The sequence below is a fragment of the Acinonyx jubatus genome, chromosome D3 (assembly GCF_027475565.1).
Source record: "Acinonyx jubatus isolate Ajub_Pintada_27869175 chromosome D3, VMU_Ajub_asm_v1.0, whole genome shotgun sequence".
Lineage (NCBI taxonomy): Eukaryota > Metazoa > Chordata > Mammalia > Carnivora > Felidae > Acinonyx > Acinonyx jubatus.
In genome coordinates this window covers 6,044,384-6,070,115 of record NC_069392.1, presented here as the reverse complement: position 1 = coordinate 6,070,115, position 25,732 = coordinate 6,044,384, and the positions used below count along the sequence as shown (strand labels likewise).

General features: G+C 50.0%; 1 protein-coding gene across 4 annotated transcripts in view; it reads left to right on the top strand.

The window, feature by feature from the left end:
* Positions 1–1,398: 1,398 nt before the first annotated feature.
* Positions 1,399–25,732, top strand: part of DNAH10 (dynein axonemal heavy chain 10) — a 141,517-nt gene continuing 117,183 nt past the window's right edge. For 2 of the 4 annotated variants that reach the window (XR_008291630.1, XM_053205977.1), the window contains exons 1-10: positions 1,399–1,752; positions 4,524–4,595; positions 7,757–7,857; positions 8,957–9,065; positions 12,097–12,212; positions 15,590–15,800; positions 19,052–19,209; positions 19,952–20,182; positions 22,440–22,630; positions 24,603–24,801. Coding sequence is in view for 3 of the 4 variants with exons in the window: in XM_053205977.1 (XP_053061952.1) it covers positions 1,539–1,752; positions 4,524–4,595; positions 7,757–7,857; positions 8,957–9,065; positions 12,097–12,212; positions 15,590–15,800; positions 19,052–19,209; positions 19,952–20,182; positions 22,440–22,630; positions 24,603–24,801 (1,602 nt within the window). In the remaining variant the exon portion in view is untranslated. Of the gene's footprint in view, positions 1,753–4,523; positions 4,596–7,756; positions 7,858–8,956; positions 9,066–12,096; positions 12,213–13,582; positions 14,877–15,589; positions 15,801–19,051; positions 19,210–19,951; positions 20,183–22,439; positions 22,631–24,602; positions 24,802–25,732 lie in introns of those variants that run through there. The other 2 variants (XM_027044238.2, XM_053205976.1) reach the window with 2 other exon arrangements.

The following is a 25,732-nucleotide window of genomic DNA, read 5'->3' as shown; positions in this document are numbered from 1 at the left end:
ACTTTGTTCCCTTAATAGCAAATATCTGGAGGAAGAATGGTCAATTGTCAGGATGAAGCTATGTATCTGTTTATTTTCCTCAAGAGAACACGTCATGATAAATGTCATGACAGCCATGTTTTCCAGTGTTCATTCAGGTGTTCATTCTGTGTGTTAATGGAGTCCTAAAATAAAAATCCAAGGCATTTCTTCAGGAAAACAACTTGATTTCATCCTGCAAGGGTAAAGAACGTCCTTGTGGTGACGTAATTATGATCGGTTAAAGAACTCAGGTGTTCTGATGGGGATCATGGTGAGCCCTGTGGACTGTCCATTCCTTGTGGGTAGGACTTTGAAAAGACACCCCTTTCACAGAATGCCATTCTGTCCTCATTTCGGGAATGGGTACTTTATAACAACATTCTGTTCTCAGTTTCCAGTCTGCTGTAGCTTCAAAAGGCCTAGAGTATAGCATAGGTCGCTCTTAAGATGTTTATGAATTCAATATTCAGGCATTTTAGGGTCTGACTCATTTTGGAAAACAAAAACAGAACTGCTACAACTGTTCTGCATTTGAAAACAGTAAATCTCTTCATTTAAAATTTTAAAGCCAAGTTTGCGTGCATGCCATCTGGTGTAATCTCCAGTAAGGTTATTAGGAAATCTTAATTCAAGATGATGAAAATCAGGCAGTTCCAAATAATAGTTTTCCAACAGCAAGGTCATTGACGCCGGGCTTTGGTTTAGAATTGTAAGAAATACTTCAGAACATTCCACGTGTTCCTTGATGGGAAAATCCAACAAGAAGGCTAGGTTCTTGGAGCAGTCACTAAGTTAAAGCTCCACAAATGCACGAAAGGACAACTTTGCATCTTCCTATCAGTATTGAACTTCTTTTTACTAATGAAAAATAAATATATTTTTAAAACATGGGTGTTTTGCTTTATTATGCCTTCACGTGTCTAGAAAGCTAAAGCCAGAGGTCGCCTGTCCCTTCTTGGGACTCCCTCTTCCCTGATCCGTGTGCCAGAGAGAACCCGCCCATTTCTGGAACTCTTCAAGGTACTTGCTTTCTGAGGCCCTTTGATCCACACTGGCGGGGGGGGGGGGGGGGGGGGGGGGCTCCGACTATCAGTCCTGCCTCACCTCCTACTCTGCCTGGGCCATCTCTGAGGCAGTGCAACCTTGACCGGTCGCCTCGCTGGCCTCCTTCGGGGCAGAAGGGCGGGATGGTAGCCCGGGGTGATGAGGATCCTAGGAGGGGCTCCCTGGAGCCCGCAGTGGGGTGTCCCGGGCAACAGCGGCGGGCGGCTCCGGGCTGGACTCGTCGGTCCCCCCGAGTCGCGGGAGCATGCGTGCTGCCCGCTGCTCCGCTCGGCTCTCCGGCCGGCCGGGCCAGCGCCGCAGTGAGCGCGGGGGCCGGGGCGGGCGCGTCCCGGGACGCTGCCGACCCGCGCCTGCGGCGGCCGTTGCCGAGGCTCCCGTTGCCAGGGGCGCCGAAGCCGCGGACGCCGCCCGTCGCTGGGCTCCCCGGGCGCCGTCTGGCCCTTCGCGGCGCCATGGACGACCTGCGGGTGCTGTGGATGCGCGACCGCGTGTACACGGCCTTCGGCCTCACAGACCCCCACCTCTTCGAGGAGCTGCTGAACCGCGACGGTGGCGAGGTCGAGGGCCTCATCCTGCACTTCCTCAACCAGACCAAGGACGAGGAGGGCGCCTTGACGCTGTTCTTCTACCGCAAGGTGGTGCCCGAGGAGGTGGAGGTGGAGATCGGTGAGCGCCCCGACTAGGCTTGGACTTTCTGCAGTTCCGCGGCTGCTTTCTGAGCCGCGTCCCCTGATACAGGCCTTAGCCCAGTGTCCCTCCCCGCCGCCGTCCCCACCGCCCCCCCCCCCCCCCCCGGCTGGATGTCCCCGTTCTATGTGGAAGCAGAGCTCAGCCTCACTTAAAAGGGTCTCCTGGTTAATTCCTGGACCCCCGGAAGAGTGCTTGGAAATCTCCCTTGGACTGTGACCTGTTTCTGGACTTGCTTCCCCCTTCTTTCCCTCCTCTTCTGGCTCTTCTCCACCGTCACTGCATCATGAGAATGCCAGTATATCCTCTGCTGAGCATGCTGTTCCTTGGAGACTCAAAGCTGCCGAGACTGGAGGCACCAGAATGGTGTCGGGTTCTGGGCAGAGGCGGGGGGAGAGGCCTCCTCCCCAGCTCTGTGTCTCACATGGTCACTCACTCTCTGCCTATTAAGACCCTTGGGCAGCTTTATTGGATCCTTTGTGGGGCCGTGGTCATCCAAAGGCCCTGGAGGGGGACCAGGGCATGCCTCTTCATCCCGCTTTTCTATTTCTGTCCCTGCCCCCGGTCAAGTCTTCTCTCTGCTCCCAGCTGAAAATTATATGAACGCAGACAACTAGATGCTGGTGAGGGTGGTGATAGGAAGGAGGGTGGTGGCCAGCTAGCCCAAGATGCTCTTCTAATAGTTAAATCTGTATTTCTTGAAATAACAAAATGGAATCAGGCTGTATATATATCATGGGATGACTCACTTAAATTAAAAAAAAAAATGACACAGGTAGTACTGGAGGGCATTCCCTTAAAAATTCACATGACATGGGCGCCTGGGTGGCTCAGTTGGTTAAGGTCCGACTTTGGCTCAGGTTGGCCTCATGGTTGGTGGGTTCGAGCCCCACGTCGGGCTCTGTGCTGACAGCTCGGAGCCTGGAGCCCGCTTCTGATTCTGTGTCTGCTTCACTCTCTGCCTCTCCCCTCCTCGTGCTCTGTCTCTCTCTCTCTCTCAAAAATAAATAAACATGAAAACAAAAAAAAATTCACATGACATAGAATTATGTACAGTAAAACATGCAAAAGCAACCCTTCACTAACCCTGAAGTCCTACTGCCATTCCTAGTAGGTAGTCTGGTGTGTATCCTGCCAGATCTTGCCCTGAATCAATCTATCATCTATCCATCATCTATCATCTATATCTTTCTATAATGTTAATATATAGATGTCTAGAGTTTCTAAAGTCAATCATACCATGTATATTAAGTTGTGACTTGTCTCTCCCTCAAACATATGTTGAGAATTTTTCATGTCAATACTGATAGATCTACCTAACTTTACAGGTTTTTTTTTTTTTAATTTTTTTTTTTTAACGTTTATTTATTTTTGAGACAGAGAGAGACAGAGCATGAACAGGGGAGGGTCAGAGAGAGGGAGACACAGAATCTGAAACAGGCTCCAGGCTCCGAGCTGTCAGCACAGAGCCCGACGCGGGGCTCGAACTCACGGACCATGAGATCATGACCTGAGCCGAAGTCGGCCGCCCAACCGACTGAGCCACCCAGGCGCCCCTAACTTTACAGGTTTTAAGCACATTGATGTACCGCGCTTACCCATTCCCTAATTAAAGACCATTTACCCTTCTATAGTATTTTATTTCACAAACAAGGCAACAGTGCCCACCCATCTCTGCACACTTTGTGTAATTCTTTGCGACGGGTTCACAAAATCACAATGGCTGGTTTCCTGGGTGTGTGCATCTACACCGGCTGCCCAAACTGCTCTCCAGAAAGGCCCTGCCAGTCCACACCCAACGGTGGTGAGGTGCCTGTCTTTTTAACGTTTGCCAATCCCATAGACGAAAGAGGGATGCGCTTGCTTAGTCTATACTACGTGTTTAATAATATTTAGTGGAGTTGAGCCTCTCTCTCTCTTTTTTTTAGAAGTGAAGGCTTTTTTGAGGATTAACTTAAAATTTTTATTTTGCTAGTATTTTTAAAATGTTTATTTTTGAGGGACAGAGAGCCCGAGTGGGGGAGGGGCCGAGCGAGAGAGGGAGACCCAGCGCCCAGCAGGCTGCAAGCTGTGGGCGCAGAGCCCGATGCCTGGCTCCATCCCAGGAACTGCGAAATCAAGACCCGCGCCAAAGTCGGAGGCTCAACCTGCTGAGCCACCCAGGCGCCCCAGGGTTGAGCCTCTTTTTTATGCTTGTTGATCACTGAGATGAACCGGTGGAACCGCTTGACCATGCTGCGTCCTTCATCTCCTGGGGAGTCTGCACAGGGTTTCCTTTCGGGCCACTTGAAGCTGTCTCTGCTAACCGGAACATTTCTGTACGACTGTGTTGGTTCATAAATTGGCGCTGGTCCAGGAGGGCAGGGGGAGACGAGCAGGGAGGCAGAAGGCTCCAGACCGGCAGGTGGCAGGTGTAACGAGCCCGGGGAACTCGCGCCCGAGGCCCGGTTTTAACGCGAGAGGATCAGGTGCCTGCCTCCCCTCCCCCCACGCCCGCCAGCGTCTTCGGGTTCGTGGAGGGGCCGCTGGCGGTCACTGCACCGGCCGAGCCCCACCCAAGGGCAGGAGGCGGGGAGGGGCTCCCGCGTCCTCGCGGTGACCTTTCCCCCCACCGCTTCCCCGGGACTGTCGCAGGTGCAGGCCATTTCCCCGCGGCGCTCGGTGGGGTGGGGGAGCAGGGCATCAGGTGTCTGGTGTGGTGGGGCAGACACGTGTTACTACTTTTTTCCTCCGTGCTGGCGGCGGTCAAGACGGCGAGACGCCCGAGGCGGAGGAGGAAGGCGAGGAGGAAGAGGCGGAGGCTCAGCCAGCGGAGTTGGAGGGTGAGTCGCGTGGGGGCGGCTCCCCGCGAGGAGGGAGGCTGGGGCCCGGTATGGGGGACAGAGGTGGGTGCTGGCCGTTCGGGGCGCATTACCCGTGCCCCGGGGGGCCCGCAGCCAGCGACCACAGACTGGGGGGCCGGCAGCTGCAGGGGGGCGGCCTCCCCGAGCTCTGGGGCCGCCGAGCTCGCAGCTGTGAGCAGGGCCGCCCCTCCCACGGCTCCGGGGAGCACCTGCCTGGCCCCTCTGGCCTGGGCCTCGCTTGCCTTGCGACCGCTTCCCTCCCCACTCTGCCTCTGTGGGTCTGAATCCTCCTGTCCGTCCCCTGGTAAAGGCGACAGTCACGGGATCCAGGGTCTGCCCTCTCCAGTAGGACCTCCTCTTTTATATCTGCAAAGACCCTGTTTCCGAATACAGTCACCTTGTGAATTCCACCCAGTATAGTACATGTCCCCTGGCGCCTCGTCCCTGTGCAAGCGGCGTCCGTGACAGCTCAACACCGGTGCGCTCTGTTGTGTAGCCCAGGCTTCCTTCCCCTCGTGCAAACCACACGCCCCGTTTCTCCTGGCCAGTCCGAGGCAGTAGTGGAGGATTTTACTGCTGATAGAAATGTGTGAGCTGGAGAAGTTGCTGGAAACACACCTGAACGTGCGAGACGCCTGATTCTCTGCAGGCTCCGCTTTTCCTGTAGTGATGCGATGGCTTTAGATTCATGCTAAGGCTGGGTTCTCCTGCGGGTGGCTCTTTTTTCCTTTCCTTTTTTACATTAAAAAATTTTTTTCGTGTTTTTGTAGTTGAGTGGTTTCATTTTATTCCTAGTGTATTTCTACCGTTTATCTAATTCAGTTTTCTACTTGTCCTCATTCCTGAAACGATTTATTTTGTCCTTTTTCTGGGCAGCTGCATGTATCTTATTAAATTTTATGAAGTTTTTCAAATTTTAATGTCAGTAGAGTTAACGTACAGTGTTATCCTAGTTTCAGGTGTATAATATGGTGATGATCAGCCTTCCATACCCCTCACCTAGTTCACCCATCCCCCCTCCCCCTCCCCCACCCCCATAACCATCAGTGTGTTCTGTGTAGTTAAGAGTCTGTTTCTTGGTTTCTGTCTCTTTTCCTTTTGTTCATCTGTTATGTTTCTTAAATTCCACAGACGAGTGAAATCCTATAGTATTTGTATTTCTCTGACTGACTTATTTCCCTTAGCATGGTACCCTCTAGTTTCACCCATGTCGTTGCAAGTGGCCAGATTTCATTTTTTCTTATGGCAGAGTCATCCATTGTATCTATATATACACCACATCTTCTTTATCCATTCATCTACAGATGGACACTTGGGCTGCTTCTGTATCTTGGCTATTATAAATACTGCTGCCATAAACCTAGGGATGCATGTATCCCTTTATATTAGCGTCTTTGTCTTTTTTGGATAAATACCCAGTAGTGCCATTGCCGGATCGTAGGATAGTTCTATTAAAATTTTTAACCTTTAAAAAAATTTTTTTTAATGTTTATTTATTTTTGACAGAGAGACACAGAGCATGAGCGGGGGGGGGGGGGGGGCGGCGGGCAGAGAGAGAGGGAGACACAGAATCTGAAACAGGCTCCAGGCTCTGAGCTGTCAGCACAGAGCCCGACGCGGGGCTTGAACCCACGAACCGTGAGATCATGACCTGAGCCGAAGTCGGATGCTCAACCGACCGAGCCACCCAGGCGCCCCTCCAGACACATTCATTTTAGGCAAAATGTCATTCCTTCTGTAGTACAGATTGAGGGGAGAGGATTACAGGGTTAGAAAATACCATGAGTCCTCAGGGAGGACTAAGTTGGATTTTGACAAGACAGACGGTGGCTATGAGGGCCACAGCCCTATTTACTGCGGGGCTCTAATCTTGTTGAGAGACACATCCATTTCAGCACCAGTCAGTCTCTGAACAGGAAGGACATCTGTGGAAGGACGCTGCTTGGACACAAAGGCCAGGGAGGTCTTTTCAACAAAGCAAATTAATATTACTTCCAAATCAATAATTAAATGTATTTTTTCTTTTTGTGGTAAAATATACATAAAACCATTTAAAAATTTTTGTTTATTTTTCAAATTTATTTATTTTGAGAGAAAGAAGGAAGAAGAGACGGCGGGGGGGGGGGCACGTAACAGCGGGGGGGAGAGGTGCAGAGAGAGAGAGGGAGACCGAGAATCCCAAGCAGGCTCTGTGCTGACAGCGGGGCTTGGTCTCACGAACTGTGAGATCATGACCAGAGCTGAGATCAAGAGTCAGATGCTTAACTCATCGAGCCCCAAAACTTACCATTTTAACCACTTCTAGGTATACAGCTTAGTGGCACTGCATTTATTTGGTGCATTTGTTAGTGTGTTTTTGGCTACAGGCCAACAGTAACACTGTTACTGGTGCTCTAATCCCGTTGGTGCTGCTGGCTTTATACCATTTCCTCTGCTGGTGGGTGTGCCGGGCACTTAACCACACCATAATCGGATCCTCGAGTCTGACCAGTAGCTGTTATCATTCCCATTTTACAGATGAGAACATCAATAGTAGACCAGTAGACCCCACACGTTGATTTGATTCGAAAGCCACAATGGCTCCGCACGGTGCCTTTTGCAGTAAGAGCCAACCCGTTTGGAAAAAGCTCTCCCTTCCCTGTAATTACTGGGTTTCTCAGAAACTCTCAGGGCTGTGACGCGTTCTGAGAGTTCCAGATCTGCACTGATAACAGACTTGAGAGAGATATATTCGTTTTACTTAGATTACCTTTCTTTTCATCCCCCACAAGTTTCGAGTTTCAGAGTGAAGGAGTATGTGCTAGTATGTTAGCTATAATTCTCATCCTAATAATAAAACTCCCCTTTAAGTGAAAACCTCAGAGAAATCACTCACTGGACACTGTCGCTGGAACATGCACACACACACATGCATACACGTGAAATTTCCGACCGAGAACCCACCCAGCAAAAATACAAACGGCTTTCGTCGTTATAACGTACGTCGAGGCTGCGATTCGTTTGTCCAAAATGTACACAGAGCTTTTAGATACCATGACTATTGAATGAAATGCTGCTGCCGTACAAGATGCAGGTCTGGCCTCGATGGTAGGAAACCTATTCTGATTATTTCATTTTGCACCCTGAACGATATTTTGCAGCCAAGAATTTGCAACTGAGAAACGATTCCACAGATCAGCTTGTATTAGGCATCGGGGATGAAGAAGTCGACAAAGAGAGTTTAGAAGACCTGCCCGTCAAGGTATGCGTGGCTCCTTCCCCTCCTTGCTGGGGTAACGGGAATGCCATACCCTGTGATGGGTCTGGGTAAGTGACAGTTCATGCGAGGAACATATTTGGAATGGAGACGATAGAATCCTGTGTTGGGAGTCCCCACAACTACCCTCAGGTTGGATGGTTCGCTAGAATGACTCCCAGGACCCAGAAAAACGTTTATACTCAAGGCTATAGTTTATTTCAGTGAGAGGAGGCCGCGTAGAATCAACAAAGAGAAAGGTACGTGGAGCAGAGTCCAGGAGAGAAGGGACCCGAGCCTCCTTCAGGGTGGCGTGGGGGTGCTGCTGCTCCCAGCACGTAGGAGAGCACACGGGAAGTTTTGCCGGTCAGGGAAGCTCACTCAAGCCTCGGCGTCCAGCGTTTCAATTGGGGGGGGGGGTGGTCTGTCGCGTGGGCATGAAGGGCCAGTCTCTAGGTTGCGGGAAGTCAGACCAATGTAGTGTGTCCAGGGCCCCAGGCCAACAAAACCAGGCATTCACCACCAATCACGTTGCTAGTCTAAACTATCTTTGTACCCCAGGTGTGTAGACAAAGTCTGAACTATCTTTGTACCCCAGGTGTCCATCAGGTGGGACATTCCAAGAACAGAGGTTATCACCTGGGAACCGGCAAAGGGCCAGCCTGAAAACCTTTGGGATCTGCAGAGTTTGGACAACCCAGGCCTGCGGCCGAGTTAACCTTTTCCCAAATCCCAGAGATGGAGCTTAAAAGCTGGGATGTGAGCATTTAGCCCGGCCTGTGCTAAGTGAAATGACTAACTGCTCCATGAATATACCCTACCCCCCAAACCAAATGGAAGCCGGCTTGTTGCAATTTACAAGCTAGGAAAGGGCTCAGTCTGGACATTTCCTGGGTCGGTTTATTCCCGTGTGGCTGCGCTGGCCAATTAACAGCAGAGTCAGACTGAGTGTTCAAGCCTGAGTCCTTCATGGTGCATGGTCCCCCCGTGTCGGCCGGGGGGGACCAGAACGCACTGAGAGGAGTGCTCGGGGCACCCGAACGTTAGGTTGTCTGGGTGAGCAGATGTATCTCAGCCCGTTGATGTTTGGTTCCCCATGTTCCAGAGAACCGTTAAGCACATCGTGGAAAAGACATATCTCCATGTGCTTTGTACTCCTGTTCCTGAGGAGTTCCTGGACCAGAATGTGGTGTATTTTCTCCGAAATACAAAAGGTATAGTTCTAGTGTGTGTGTGAGTGTGGGTGTGTATGCACGTGGGGGTGTCTCTGTGAGATTCTTTATTTTTACGCTTTCTTGAGAATACAACTCTTTTTTTTTTTTTTTTTTTTTAGTACGGTCGATCCTCAGTATTCACGGATTCCATATCTGCAAATTTACCTACTCGCATTTTTTTCGTAACCCCCAAATCAGTACCTGCAGTCGCTTTGAGGTCATTTGGGGCCAGGCACAGGATGGGGAAACTTCTGAGTCCCCCCGTGTGCCTGTTCCCAGCTGAGGGCGAACGCGGTGACGTTTTAACTCTTATAAACAACTGTTCTTACTGTGATCTCTTTGGTGCCACGGTTTTCACATTCTTTTGTGCTTCTTGTTGGCGATTTCACTGTTTAAAATGGCCTCAAGTGTAGTAGTGAAGCACCGTATTCCTGAGTGCAAGAAGGCTGTGACGGGGCCCCAGACGACACAGGTGTATTAGGTACACTTCGATCAGCTGTCAGTTATAGTGTCGGCTAAGGTCCATGCTAGTGAATCAACAGCGTATGTTGAATAAGGTGTCTGTTTCTTTTTTAAGTTTATTCATTTATTTTGAGGGGGGGGGGAAGAGAGAGAGAGAGGGAGGGAGGGAGAGAACATGAGCAGAGGAGGGGCAGAGAGAGAGAATCCCAAGCAGGCTCTGCACCGTCAGCACGGAGCCTGATGCAGGGCTTGGACTCATGAACCACAAAATCCTGATCTGGGCTGAAACCAAGCGTTGGACCCTTAACCGACTGAGCCAGCCAGGTACCCCTAAATAAGGTATCTTTACACAGAAACGCACATAAAGCAAGGTTACGTGTTGATGGCTGATAAAGATGTGACTGGAAGAGTGCCTGGGTGTTTTGGTCGGTTGAGTGTCTGACTCTTGATTTCGGCTCAGGTCATGATCCTGGGGTCCTGGGATCAAGCCCTGTGCCTGCTTGGGATTGTCTCTCTCCCCCAATTGCATGGGCTCTCTCTCTCTCTCTCTCTCTCTCTCTCAATCTTTCAAGAAAGAAAGGAGGAAAGAAGAAAGAAAGGGAAGGGGTGAGGAAGACAGGGAGGGAGGAAAGAGACATGACCAGAGGGACACCTGGGTGGCTCAGTCGGTTAAGCGTCCCAACTTTGTTTCAGGTCATGATCTCACAGTTCATGAGTTCGAGCCCTGCATCAGGCTCTGTGCTGACAGTGCAGAGCCTGCTTAGGATCCTCTCTCTCTCTTCCTCTCTCTCTTCCCCTCCCCCACTTGCATTTTTCTCTCTCTCAAAATAAGTAAATCACCTTAAAAAAATGTGACCAGAGGCTGCAGAAACCTGACCTCATATGTCCTGTAGGAGCAGTGGTTCAGTATTCGCTAATTCCTTGTTGGAGGTGACCTCACAGAACAGAACTCCCACAAATGAGAGTTGACTGTATAAATACATTCTTAGTTCTTTTGTAACAATTAAAGGGAGATGCAAACTGTTGTGGCCCTGAGTTATAAGAAGAGCTTTGGGGCTTTGTCCACGTGGGCTGTGTGATTTAAAGCCGAGGGGCCGCTTGGAGGCCACGTTCATCCCGCAGGGTGACTTCCGGGCGGGATGTTCCCTCTGTGCATTCCTGCTGCCCTCGTCCATCCTGGGTGCCACCTGGGTGCTTCTGGTGACACCCCCGTCCCCCCAGTGGTTGTCACTCTCGTGTCTCTTCTGACCCCTGGCTCTTCCTCTTGCCTCATTCGATTCGGGCTGACTGCCCACGCTTCCTGCCTGCACGTTCCCCCATTTCTTCCGCCTTCGCCTCCACGGAGGCTGCGCATACGTAGCTACGTTTTCACGACTCCCCGTAAATCCTAGAACAAGCATTATGTTGCGTTCTTTTTCTCTCTTCTGAACTTTGATGGCGTTTTGGGTCAGGGCCTCCCTGCCGGGTGACTCTGCCCACGTAGGCGGGAACCAGAAGTAGGGAAGACAGCTTGTAGAGGCTCGTGCCCCCTCATCCCTGCTCAGTGCTCTCCTCCAGGACAGCACCTGCTACGGCGCACAGGCCGCCAGCCGGGCAGCAGCCGCGTCTCCTAGGATTTCATCACTGGGCCTTCTCGTCGTCTTTGTGTCTCGCCGTTTCTCTTCCGTCGAGATCAGCCTCTCTTTCTCCTCTGCTCTGGGTTCTTAGGTTCTTTCCCCTTAAAATAAATTTACTTAAGTAAAGAAGAGTTTGCTGTAAAGAAGCGTATTAAGGAGAGAATGTCTACACAGCTGTGGGACCAAAGCCAGTGAGGTAACTGCCTTGGTTGGTATATCTGCTGCGTTTCCCGGTTAGATTGAGGGATGGGCCCAAGTGACCTTCAAAATGTGTACCGTGCGGGTGGAGTAAAGACATGTAAAATAAAACGCGGTTGGAGAATAGGCTGTTACCAAATCTGTCTTTAAAAATACCTGTGACTCTGGGGCGCCTGGGAGGCTCAGTCGGTTAAGCGTCCGACTTCGGCTCAGGTCACGATCTCACAGTTCGTGGGTTCGAGCCCCGCGTCGGGCTCTGTGCTGACAGCTCAGAGCCTGGAGCCTGCTTCGGATTCTGTGTCTCCCTCTCTCTCTGCCCCTCCCCAGCTTGCTTTCTCTCTGTCTCTCAAAAAATAAATGAACATTAAATAAATACCCATGACTCAAAAAGGACTCTGGTGATGAACTGGGGAGGCATCGCTGGGAGTGGGGACCCAGGGAGAGCAAGGAACCCAGCAAATATTTCCAGAAAATGCTACTGTTTCTATTCTTGTCTGACTTCAGACAACTCCAGCCAGATCCTCCAGTCTGTGCAGCTCTGTGAACCACAATGTGTAGGGTTTCTTTTGATGTGTCAGCGGCCGAGGGAGTCGTTTGCACAGACATTAGCATCATGTTGAGCCTGTGCCTGGAACATTCGTTGGTAGCTCCTCGGGAAGAAGGAGCAGATTCCTTGGAAAGTCCAGATACACTTGGAAGGTTCACTGCCTGCCACTTCCCCACGCGTCTCACCCTCTGAATCTGTTCCCACACAGAGATGATCTCTGAAGCTACCAACATGAAGGAAGCCATGGAGATCATGCCCGAGACCCTGGAGTATGGAATTATCAACGCTAACGTGCTTCATCTTCTGAAGAATATCATATGTCAGGTAACTGTGGACAAAGGGAAGGGACCTCAGCATTTTGTAAGACTAAGGTCATTTGATTCATTTACTCCGCAAGTAATGAATATCCAGCAGGTGCCTCCGTGGGCCCTGGTGGCAGAGCGGCGAGGAGCACGGACTAGGTCTCTGTGCTCCAGGAGCTTATTCTGGGGAAGGACACGAAACACAGATTCATAAACTGGAAAGTATCAGAGATTGACAAGTGGCATGAGTGAAATGAACCCTAAGTAATGTGATAGAAATGGACTGTGTGTGTGTGCAGGGAGTGGTGGTAAGGGATGGCCTCACTGAGGAGGCGATGTCTGATAGGCAAACAATAAAAAAAGAATCTCACGAGCAGGCTATTCTAATAACAAGTTGTTACGGAAGTGTCATTAGGGAAGTGTGATAGGGTGGGGTTGAGGTGGTCAGGAAAGGCCCCTTTGAGGGCATGGCATTGAATTGAGGGCTGAATCAGGTGAAGGGGTCAGACCTGTGAAGATCTGGGGGGAAGAGCATCCTGGGCAGGGAAGATAGCTTGTGCAAAGGTCCTGAGGCAGGAGCAGACATAGCCTGGTCCAGGAACAGAGGGAGGGCCTGTGCAGCTAGAGAGTAGTGAGGAAAGTTGGAAAGGAGGGTACGTTTTCAGCAGGGGAATAACATGATCTGGTTGGCATCGTTCCTCTGGCTGTTGTGTGGAAATCGTACTGTGGGAGTGAGGGTGAGGGCCGAAGGCAAGCGTGGACCAGTTGGAGTCCGTGGAAGTGTCTGTGGAGGGGGATGGTTGTCTAGACTGGAGTTGAATCGGGGGGGGGAGTGGGAGGCAGGCCGTGTCAAGAATCTGTTTTGCTGGGGAGAGGGCCAATGGGGCTTGCTGGTGACTTGGGTATGGAGGTTTTGGAAAATGGAGAGTCATGAGGGACTCCCTAGGGTTCGGTTGGGGGTGAGCAGCCGGGCAGGTCACTAGGGAGATGGGTGAGGATAGAAACCAATCTGGAGGGAAAGCCAAGAACTCTCCGGACATTTGAGCTGAGGTGTGAGGGGCTCAGGGAGAACTCAGGGCATTCCTCCGGAAAATATTTATTGAGCACCTACCGTATTCCACTGAGCGAACAACTCGGCCGAGATCTGCCTCACGGAGTGCTCGTTCTAGTCAGGAAGGCTTACATTAAACAGGATCTGTGAGAGAATCTGTTCGGTTGAGTCTTGAACAGCATGATTTGAACCACACGGGTCCACTTCTATGTGGATTTTTTCCAATAAATACGGTATAGTGTTGTAAATGTATTTTCCTTCTCAATAACAGTTTTTCCTCGAGCTTTAAAATTTTTTAACATTTATTTTGGACAGAGACAGAGACAGAGACGGGGCATGAGCGGGGGAGAGGCAGAGAGAGAGGGAGACACAGAATCAGAAGCAGGCTCCAGGCTCCGAGCCGTCAGCACAGAGCCCGACGCGGGGCTTGAACTCACGGACCGTGAGATCATGACCTGAGTTGAAGTCGGAAGCTCAACCGACTCAGCCACCCAGGCGCCCCTCTTCTAGCTTGCTTTATTGTTAAGCATACCGTATATAACACATGGAACATACTGATAAGTGTTAATCGACAGGTGATGTTATCGGCAAGGCTTCCGTCAACAGGCTGCTCTTAGTAGTTAAGATTTAGAGAGTCAAACGTCATACGTGGATTTTCTTTTTTTTATTTTTATTTTTATTAAAAAAAAATTTTTTTTTAACGTTTTATTTATTTTTGAGACAGAGAGAGACAGAGCATGAACAGGGGAGGGGCAGAGAGAGAGAGGGAGACACAGAATCAGAAGCAGGCTCCAGGCTCTGAGCCATCAGCCCAGAGTCCGACGCAGGGCTTGAACTCACGGACCGCGAGATCGTGACCTGAGCCGAAGTCGGACGCTTAACCGACTGAGCCACCCAGGCGCCCCAATACGTGGATTTTCAACTGCACGGAGGGGGCGTTGGCATCCTCACCCTTGCGTTGTTCAAAGGTGAAAGGTAGCGTGCTCAATAGTGATGGGAGTTAAGAAAGACGAGGTTGGGAAGGGGGTAAGAAATACTGGCAGGTGGTAAAGGTAAGGGTTTTGAAGTTTTAGGCCGGGTGGCCAGGAACACCTCAATAGCATTTTTTACCGAGACCATTGCACTTGGCTCCTGATAGACCCCGGCTGCTGCCCTCACCCCTACGTTACTTTATCCACGTGCCAGCCAGAGTGTGGCGATGGTGCGAGGCCAAGGGGCTGGATAGAAGCAACCAAGGGAGAGGCCGCCGGAGGAGGGGATGGGGGGAGGGGGAGTGCTAGGGACAGGGTGACACAGCACCCGTTTACCATTTTGAAAATTGGGCAAATAAAGCGTCCAGGTGTTTATTCTGCCTCTTCTACGTGAAATGCACTGGGTAATTAAGTAGTAGATGAGAGAAGCGTCTCTTTATAAAAGCATTTCAGCTATAAAATAAAGAAGTGTTAGGATGAGACTATTTCTTTCGGTTGTGTGGCTCCCAGAGGTTCGTGGATCTTTTCATCGAACAAGCGGACGCTACCATCCGAAAGGAGAGAAAACCAGACATTGTCTCCTGAGCACTGCCGTTAGTCTTGGTAGAGGGATTCTGACGGAGTGTCTGGACCCAGTGGGAGATATGGAGCGCACGGGGACACAGTGAGTGTCACTGGGAGTGTGCAGTCAGCAGAACCCAGACTGGGAATCCGCAGGTCAAACATCCTGGGTTCTTCAGTAAATCGGAAGTGCATGTACATCGTCCTCAACAATGGACCAAAGTTTAAGAAGAAAAGGCAAAGCTACAAGCCCAAACCAAAACTCAACCAACCAACCATCCAACTGACCCACAGGCATTTAAATGGATGAGGGAGGGCACAAGTGAGCGAGGGGCAGAGAGACAGGGAGAGAGAATCCCACAAGGGGCAGAGAGAAAGAGAGAATAGTGGGGCTCATGTTCACCCGAAGCGGGACTCGAACTAACCAACAGTGAGATCATGACCTGAGCTGAAGTCCGATCCTCAACCAGCTGAGCCACCCAGGCGCCCCCTCCCCCTCCCTATTTTAACCTCCACATGAACTAGCTTGGCCCTGAGCTGACTGACTCTTCAGCTGTTTGTGTGGCCGGTGACCTAAAGAAATACAGTATGCTGATCTGGACAGTCACCTCGCGCTTGGGTCACGTTCTCCTCCTGGGGTCGTGTTAGGTCAAACAACATTTCTCTGTCTTTAGGTCTGTGCTCTGGGCTCGAGTTCTCTCCACTTTGTTGCCATTATCTGTGCCGCCTCTCACAGAACATTCGAAGCCGGGGGCCGCGGAAGTGCATGAGTTATTGGACATGACATTGATTCGTTTCATAAACTTGACGTTTCAGGTTTTCATGCCAGCTCTGTCCTTCAATCAGCACAAGGATGCGGCCACGGGATTTGCGTCCGAGAAAATCTCGGACTCTTCCGAGTATGAAGCGGGGCTCCCTAGTGTGCCCGGGGAAACGTATCACAGCATGCAGTTAATACGGGATGAATTTTTAATGAACATCCAGAAATTTGCAAATAATATTCAAAGGACAATGCAGCAACTGGAAGGTAAGCTTCATGTTTTTTTTTGTTTCGTTACGTGTGGGAATGTCCTTTAGGAAGGCGACGTAAGAGTCCAGGAGTATTGTTTTCATTTGTAATCATTCTTTTTTCTCCGCCCACCATCTGAGCGACCCCGAGCTGGAAGGAAGATGCACAGAGAAACAACAAATCCTTGTCCTCAAGGGTCTTCTCGTCTGGTGCACAAGGAACTGTGGCAGATGAGAGCTTGGGAAAGCTATTAGGACTTTTAGGGTTTGGAGGAGGGAGACCTTGTGGCGGAAGCAGGAGGAAATCACAGGAGACTTCCTGAAGGAGGTGGCATTTGACCTCCTCTGAATGGACAGCAGAGCATTAGTAGGTGGCGTTGGGGAGCAAGGGCATTTCGGGCAGGGAGAGAGGGCTGAATGAGAGAAGGGAGTTTGAAAGAATGGGGTTTCCGTGAACGAGGAAGGGTGGATGGCTGGTCCTGGCTTAGTTAGTGTCCAAGCCCAGGGCCCTACACGTGGTGGGGCTGCAGCAGCTACTGCGGGCCTGTACCTCACGACGTGGGGGAGGATGGCATGGTGAGAGTGCCAGAGCCTGGGAGCACGTGTGTCATGGAGAACAGCAAGGTCGAGAGGCTGGCGTAGTGGGGAAGGTGAGTCCCATTTGGGGTTACGCTTTGGAGAGCCCTATCCTGTGAAAGCCGACAGGCGATTTCTTGGCAAGGGCTATTATGGTCTGTGAGATGGCATTGCTTTCGAGGAAGAGAAATCCCACCCCTGCCCCGAAAGTAAAATTTGACACACCCCACTTAGTAGCAGTTTCTCTAAGACTAGAAACACCCGCAGAGATCCAATTTTTTTTTTTAACACTTATTTATTTTTGAGAGAGAGAGTGAGCGAGCACAAGCGGTGGAGGGACAGAGAGAAAGGGGAGCGGAGGATCCAAAGCAGGCTCTGTACTGACAGCAGAGAGCCCAGTGTGGGGCTCGAACTCACAAACTGCAAGGTCATGATCCGAGCCGAAGTCAGACGTTTAACCGACTGAGCCACCCAGGCGCCCTGAGAGCCAAACTTTTGATAACACGCTATGGACATGTGTTTTTCATTCATTCATTCACTCATTCATTCATTCACTCACTCACTCACTGTGAGCAAGTGAGCAGAGGAGGGGCAGAGAGAGGGGAGAGAGAGAATCCCAAGTAGGCTTCACACTGTCGGCATGGAGCCCACGTGTGGGGCTCAGTCCCACGAACCATGAGATCGTGACCTGAGCTGAAATCAAGAGTTGGATGCTCAACCGCTTGAGCTACTCAGGAGCCCCCAGACTTTTGGTTTAAATTTCTTTTTTAATGTTTATTTATTTTTGAGAGAGATTGAGACCGAGTGCAAGCGAGGGAGGGGCAGACAGAGAGGGAGACACAGAATCTGAAGCAGGCTCCAGGCTCTGAGCTGTCAGCACAGAGCCCGACGCGGGGCTTGAACCATGAACTGTGAGATCATGAGCTGAGCCGAAGTCAGACGCTCAACCGACTGAGTCACCCAGGCGCCCTGGCACAGAATTTCAAATACAGTTTTCTTCATTGTTCTGTAGTATCCAGCGTTCCTTATGAGAAATTGGATTTTTCTTTTTCTTTCTTTTGTCTTCTTTTCTCCTTCCTCCCTCCCTCCCTCCCTCCCTCCCTCCCTCCCTCCCTCCCTCCCTTCCTTCCTTCCTTCCTTCCTGTTTTTTTCCTCTCCCCTTTATGTGAACTTTTAGGAGTGTGTCTTTATCTTCATGCCTTAAAATGCTGGGATGATGGACCTTTTTGTGTGGTCCTTTCTCCATTCGTTTTGCTGAGCGCTGTGTGAATATTTTCAGCCTGAAGACCTAGTTTTGTAGTCTGAAAACTCCTTTTGGTAATTTCTTCCACTATTCGTCTCTGTTCTTTCTTGCTAACATTGGGGGACGCTGCTGATTCTGTTGCTCATCTTTTCTCTTGTCTTTCCCACCTCTTTGTCTTTATATTCAGCTTTTCTGAAGAGTTCCTCAACTTTTATCTTCCCCAACCTTTGACTCAACTTTTTCACATCAGCTATCACATTTTTTTGTAAGCCCAGGGAGGGGCTTCATCTTATGACCGTAAGATCAAGACCTGAGCTGAGATCAAGAGTCAGATGCTTAGGGGCACCAGGGTGGCTCAGTTGGTTGAGCATCCGATTTCGGCTCAGGTCATGATCTCATGGTTCGTGAGTTCGAGCCCCGCGTCGGGCTCACTGCTGTCAGCACAAAGCCCGCTTCAGATCCTCTGTCCCCCTCTCTCTACCCCTCCCCGGCTTGCACTCTCCCTCCTACCCCACCACCCGAAAAAGAGTCAGGTGCTTAACTGACTCAGCCACCCAGGTGCCTCTGAGCTATCATATTTTTAATTTTTAAGACCTCTTATTCTGTGATTATCCCTTTTCCAAAGCCTTCTGTTCTTGTTTCGTGGGTGCCATATTGTCTCACATCTCTGAGACTGATAATTGGGATTAAAAAAATATTCTCCTTTACATTGTCTTAATCTCCTCTGAGGTCATTGTTTCTGATTTATCTGGGCCTATTCCCTGCTGGAGGTTTTCTCAAATATCTGGTTGTTAGTTTAATTTTTTTTATTATTATTTATATTTTTTTAAGATTTTATTTTTTCCTAAATCTTTTTAATGTTTATATATTTTCGAGTGTGAGAGAGAGTGAGAGACAGAGCACATATGGGGGAGGGGCAGAGAGAGAGGGAGACACAATGCGAAGCAAGCTCCAGGCTCTGAGCTGTCAGCACGGAGCCCGACGCAGGACTCGAACCCACAAACCGCGAGATCATGACCTGAGCTGATGTCAGATGCCATCCAGGCGCCCCTGAAGATTTTATTTTTTTAAGTAATCTCTACACCCAAGGCAGGGCTCAAGCTCCCGACCCCGAGATCAAGAGTCACACGCTCTTCTAACGGAGCCAGCCAGGCACCCCTTGTTTAATTTTTAAATTGAAGTTACTAGGTTGTAAATTCAGCAACATCTTAAATAACTAGATCATTCTGACCAAGCTTAACACTGTTAAAATTATCTATAATGCTTAGTTACATTCTGATGGAAGAGAATGAAAGTCTAGACGGATTAGGATGGGGTGGGGGGTAGAGGGGACGAATCGGATCTCACTGTACTGATGTCTGGAGAGAAGAGCCATCTGACTCACTTGAACGTTACTGTCTGTAATCATTTCCCCCGAACTGGTGGCTAACTGACCATTGTTATCCTACCAGGGGAGATTAAGTTGGAAATGCCAAGCATCAGTGTGGACAGAGAGGTGTCTGACCTGGCAGCTGACCCAGAAGCCGTTGAAACCTTAGAGCAGTGTGTGATAAACTGGCTGAATCTGATATCCGCAGCTGTGGAGGGCCAGCTGAAGAAGACCCCTCAGGTAACTCAGGCCGCACTTTTGAAGATTCCCTGACCGTTCACGTGGCCACCGGAGGAAGAGCCAGGAGTCTGGGGATCTGTCTGACCCAGCCTCTTTTCTTACTCTCTTGTCGCCTCCTTGAAAGTTCAAAGCAAAAAAATAAATTAAAAAAACAAACAAAAAAAAAGGGGCGCCCGGGTGGCTCAGTCGGTTGAGCGTCCGACTTCGGCTCAGGTCACGATCTCACGGTTTGTGAGTTCGAGCCCCGCGTCGGGCTCTGTGCTGACAGCTCAGAGCCTGGAGCCCGCTTCGGATTCTGGGTCTCCCTCTCTCCCTGCCCCTCCCTCACTCATGCTCTGTCTCTGTCTCAGAAATAAAGAAACATTAAAAAAAATTTAATAAAAAGTTCAAAATCCCCACACCATCGTTCCTGGGCTTTCTGCTGTTAGCGTGCAGCCACATTACCCCGTGGGCTGACAGAGGTCATACTGTGTGTCAGGATGCTCGTCTGGAGGCTTCCTCCTCAGGCTGGTTTCCTTCGTGGCGTGCTGCATTGCCCCATCAGTTTTCCAGAGAAAGAGAGTGGCTTGGCTTTCTTAGCCAGAGTCCTGACATTCACTCTGACTGGACCATCTGAGGTCAAGTGCAGGGCTCGGTTCCCGTTTGGAGCAGCTGGGAAGAGAGGGAGGGGTTCTGTAGAAACCACCACAAGTGTGCCTTCCGCACGAGCGATGACGGTTTGTGTGTTCACGTCACCTTGCAGGGGAACGGTCCTCTGGCCGAAATTGAATTCTGGCGGGAAAGAAATGCAACCCTAAGTGCACTCCATGAGCAAACAAAGCTTCCAATAGTCAGGAAGGTCTTGGATGTGATCAAGGAATCAGATTCTATGCTTGTGGCCAACCTGCAGCCAGTCTTAACTGAATTATTCAAGCTCCACATGGAGGCCTCAGACAACGTGCGGTTTCTGTCCACTGTGGAACGTCATTTCAAGGTAGGCCGGGCGTGCTGCGCTTTGGAAAGTCGGGTCTGTAAATTAGCTCTCACGCGGATTTAGTTTCCTTGTTTGTTTATTTAAAAAATTTTTTTAAATTTACGTGTGTTTAGTTTTGAGAAATAGAGTGAGACAAAGCGTGAGCGGGGGAGGGGCAGAGAGAGAAGGAGACACAGAGTCTGAAGCAGGCTCCGGGCTCTGAGCAGGCGTCAGCACAGAGCCTGATGCGGGGCTCGAACCCACGAACCGTGAGATCATGACCTGAGCCGAAGTTGGACGCTCAACCGACTGAGCCACCCAGGCACCACTAGTTTCCTTGTTTAATTCAGCACTTAAAAAATTGTGGTCACAAACATATAACATTCATTATTTTAACTACTTGCAAGTATATAGTTCAGTGGCATTAAGTACATACACGAGGGGCGCCTGCGTGGCTCAGTTAAGCGTCTGACTTCGGCTCAAATCATGATCTCGCGGTTTGTGAGTTTGAGCTCCGTGTCGGGCTCTGCTGACAGCTCAGAGCCTAGAGCCTGCTTCAGATTCTGTGTCTCCCTGTCTCTGCCCTTCCCTGCTCACATGCTCTGTCTCTCAAAAATAAATAAACATTAAAAAAAAAAAAACATACACGGTGCTGGGTGCCCATCCTCATTATCCATAAGCAAACCATTATCCATAAGCAAATCATCCCCGACATAAACTTGGACCCCTTGAGCACTGATTCCCTCCTCCCTGCCCCTCTGGTAACCTCTATCCCACTTTCTGTCTATGAATTTGCCCGTTCTTGGTATTTTATACACATGGCATCGTACATCTTTTGTGCTGTCTCACCACGACTTTGGTTTACATTCCCTAGTGACGACTGATGAGGTTGAACACCTTTCACTCTGCTTCTTAGGCCGTTCGCGTATCTTTGGTGAAACATCTGTTGTAATCTTTTCCCCATTTTTAATTTGCCTCATTATTGATTTATGAGTTAAACATTTTTGAATACAAGTTCCTTATCAGATACATGCTTAGCAATATTCCAATCTGTGTGCATTTTCACTTTCTTAATGACAGTTTTGTTCTTTGTCTTCCCATTTTGTGGGTCAGAAGTTTGGGGAAAGCTTAGCTGGGTGGTTCCTCTTGGCTCATGTACAACAGCTGGGGTGGCTGGGCTGCGGGACCCCTTCCACGTGGCTTCTTTGCCCACACATCTGGTGTCTGGGTGCTCCTGGGCCTTTTTTCTACATGTGGTATCTAAGTCCCTAGTATTTCTCTACGTGGTTTGGATGTCTCAAAGCCTGGTGGCTTCAGGGTAATAGGGTGGCCACGCTTGCTTTTTTAAAAAATGTTTAAAGAGTTTGTTTATTTTTGAGAGAGCGAGAGAGAGATTGAGGGAGAGAGGGAGAGGGAGAGAATCAGCAGGGGAGGGGCAGAGAGAGGGGGGACAGAGGCTCCGTGCTGGCAGCAGAGAGCCTGATGCAGGGCTCGAACTCAGGAACCGTGAGATCATGAACTGAGCCAAAGTCTGACGCTTAACCGACTGAGCCACCCAGGCGCCCCTAATGCTTCTTTATTTTGAGAGAGAGAGAGGGAGGGAGGGAGGGAGAGAGAGAATCCCAAGCAGGCTCCACGCTCAGTGTGAAGCCTGACTCGGAGCTCAGTCTCACAACTGCGAGATCGTGACTTGAACTGAAGTACGTGTTCTGATGCTTAAATGACTGAGCCACCCAGTCCCCGGGATGGTCATACTGTTTACATGGTGGCTGGCTTCCAAGAGACCAGAAGCAACATTACGGCCGCCATATTCTACTGACTAAAGAAGTAACAGCCTGTGCAGACTCGAGGGGGTGGAGATGACTCGGTCTCTTAATGGCGAGGGGGACACAGTCAAGATGTTGTGGCTGCGTTTGGAAAATACAATCTGCCACACGGAATATGTACTGGGTGTGTGTGTGTGTACTCAATAGCTATACAGATATATATTCTTTTTCTCTATATTTACTTTTCTCACTCTCTACGTATCTATTTATGTGTATACACACTCCTACTTTATACACTGCTTCAAATGGCTTTATTTACTTTAATTGTAAATCTTATCTGCCTTTCCGTGTCAGTGTGCACAGACCTATTTCAGACTCCTTTCGGTGGTGAAATGCTTCCTCCCGCACTAAGTACACTTTTTGAATTAGGAAGAGTGAAACTTCCCGCGCACGCGCCGCTTTATCAAACTACTTGGACCCCAAGGCTAAGGTTGCTTGCTCTCTCCGATTAGAACATCACGCATGGATCTAGCTTTCACGTCGTCCTGGAGACCATCCCGTCCATGATGAGTGCCCTGAGGATGGTGTGGATCATCTCCCGACACTACAACAAAGATGAAAGGATGATCCCGCTCATGGAGCGGATCGCCTGGGAAATCGCCGAAAGAGTCTGCAGAGTGGTCAACCTGCGGACTTTGTTCAAGTGAGAAGTAGCGATGCTATGTTTTTCCGAAGATCTTAAACAGCTTTTTTTTTAAAGTTTATTTATTTATTTTGAGAGAGAAAGAGAATGTGAGTGGGGGAGGGGGGAGGCGGGGAGAGGAGAGAGAGAGAGAGAGAGAGAGAGAGAATGAGAATCCTAAACCGGCTCTATGCCGTAAGCACAGAGCCCGACTCGGGGCTTGAACTCACGAACCTTGAGATCATGACCTGAGCTGAAATCAAGAGTCGGATGCTTAACCTACTGAGCCACCCGGGTGCCCCTTAAACAGCTTTATTGAAACATGATGCACACACCGTACGATTCACCAGAATGTACAAGCCAACGGCTCTTCGTGTATTTGGAGTTGTGTATCTGTGGCCATAATCGATTGTGGAATATTTTCTCTAATCCAAAAAGAAACCCCAAACCCTTTAGCTGTCACATCCGGCCTCCCCAGCCCACCTAGACTTGGGCAACCACAGATCTACTTTCTGTCTCTCTTGATTTGCCTTTTCTGAACATTCGTACAAATGGAGTCATACACGTGGTGGCTTTTACGACAGACTCCTGCTCAGCACCATGGTTTTTTTCTTTTTCTTTTTTTAAATATGAAATTTATTGTCAAATTGGTTTCCATACAACACCCAGTGCTCATCCCAACAGGTGCCCTCCTCGATGCCCATCACCCACTTTCCTCTCCCTCCCACCCCCCATCAACCCTCAGTTTATTCTCAGTTTTTTTTAAAAAATTTTTTTTAATGTTTATTTATTTTTGAGACAGAGAGAGACAGAGCATGAATGGGGGAGGGAGAGAGAGAGAGGGAGACACAGAATCCGAAGCAGGCTCCAGGCTCTGAGCTGTCAGCACAGAGCCCGACGTGGGGCTTGAACTCACGGACCGTGAGATCATGACCTGAGCCGAAGTCGGACGCTTAACTGACTGAGCCACCTAGGCGCCCCTATTCTCAGTTTTTAAGAGTCTCTTCTGGTTTGGCTCTCTCCTTCTCTAACTTTTTTTTCCCCTTCCCCTCCCCCATGGTCTTCTGTTAAGTTTCTCAGGATCCACGTAAGAGTGAAAACATATGGTATCTGTCTTTCTCTGTATGGCTTATTTCACTTAGCATCACACTCTCCAGTTCCATCCATGTTGCTACAAAGGGCCAGGTTTCATTCTTTCTCATTGCCACGTAGTACTCCATTGTATATATAAACCACAATTTCTTTATCCATTCGTCAGTTGATGGACATTTAGGCTCTTTCCATCATTTGGCCATTGTTGAAAGTGCTGCTATAAACGTTGGGGTACAAGTGCCCCTCTGCGTCAGCACTCCTGTGTCCCTTGGGTATCAGCACCATGGTTTCAAGGTTCACCCGTGTGGGAGCCGGTGTCAGGGCCTCATTCCCCTTTAGGGCCAACTAATAGCCCGTCGTGTGGACACGTAGGTTATTTTATTTTAATCAGGATTGTCTTCCTTAGTTATCCTGGGAGACACCAATTCCCAGGGCCCCTAAGGCCGGAGGGCCTCTGGAATCAATGTAGAAGGAGGTGCAGATGTTCACTTTCCTAAAAAAAAAAAAAACCAAACAAAAAAACCTCTGCAGGTGAAAGAGGCACAGCAATCTTGGCTTTGTCATTTCCCTGTGGTGCTGCAGCCTTCACTGTTGACTTGTGGCCCGGCCCGAGGCTACCGGTCCCCTTCTGGCTGGAACAGAGAGCTCCCCAGGGGAGCTGCAGCTCTGCCGGTTGGGTGGGCGGCCGGGGCCGGGTGCCGTTCAGCCCCGGGGGTGGCCTACAGATCTGTAAGGGGGTCGCACCCTCGTAGGCCGGTGCAGGGGACTGTGGGATGGGGAGGCCCTGCTCCTCGGGGACGGCACTCCCCTCGGAAACCTGCTCCCCTTGGGCTGTGTGGCTCGGACCCGCCACCGAGGCTCAGCCTTACCCCCCGCCTCGCTGCATCTCTTTGCTTCACAGAGAAAATCGAGCCAGCGCCCAGCACAAAACCTCAGAGGCCAGGAACGCCCTGCACACGTGGAAAAAGGCCTATTTCGACACCAGGGCCAAGATCGAGGCTTCGGGGAGAGAAGCTCGGTGGGAGTTTGATCGAAAGCGGCTGTTTGAGAGAACGGATTACATGGCTGCCATCTGCCAGGATCTCTGCGACATCCTGCAGGTGGGGAGGCTGGAGCAGGTGTTCTCCGATGCCCCGAAAGGTGGCTGGGGTTCAGACGTGGCTGGACGGAAAGTGGTTTGGCTTTTTGATGGCACGCTGTCCGTATCCAGCGGAAACCAGGAGACGGACAGGGGCTGGCGGGGGAGGGAGGGAAACCCTTGAGGGACCACGCAGAATGTTCCGGAAGGTACCAAAGCGGGCCAGACCGCTCGCACTTCCCCTTGTCTCCTGTCACCCTGCTCTCAGCTGTCCTTTGACCTCCGGCCACGCCTGCCTTGTAGCTTTTGCAGAATCCTCCCCCTCCTGTCTTTCCGTTAAATGTCGGAATTTCTCAAAGTCTAGTCCAAGACTTATTCTCTCCTGACGCCACATCATCCTGCCCGTTGTTTCGGCTGCTACCCATCCTTCAGGGACTCCTTGTTTATCTGGTCCCTCTCTCTTTTGAATAAACGGTCAAAGGGTCCAGTGGCTGGTTGGATGAATTATCCACTGTTCTTTGTCTCACGAAGGTCCATCCGTCCGTTCATTCTTAGTATTTATGGAGCGCTCACTTGTGCCAGGCACCTGTGCTTGCTACTAGGGCCGGCTACGTCACCTGCCGTGCCCAGTGCAACAGATGTGGGACCCCTTGTTCAAAAAGTAGGAAAAAATGCTATTAAAAGCATTAAAATCTAAAGCTTTTCCCTTTCTTCTGACATCTCTTACCTCGGTAGGCTTTATTTTTTGTTTGCCCGCGACTGTGGCAAAGTAAAGAAGGTGAAGGGAAATTGAACATTTAAATTATTCCATGATTTAGGGCACCTGGGTGGCTCTTTTTTTTTTTTTTTTTTAATTTAATGTTTGTTTATTTTTGAGAGAGAGAGAGCGCGCAAGCAGGAGAGGGGCAGAGAGAGAGGGAGACAGAGAATCCGAAGTGGGCTCCACACTGACA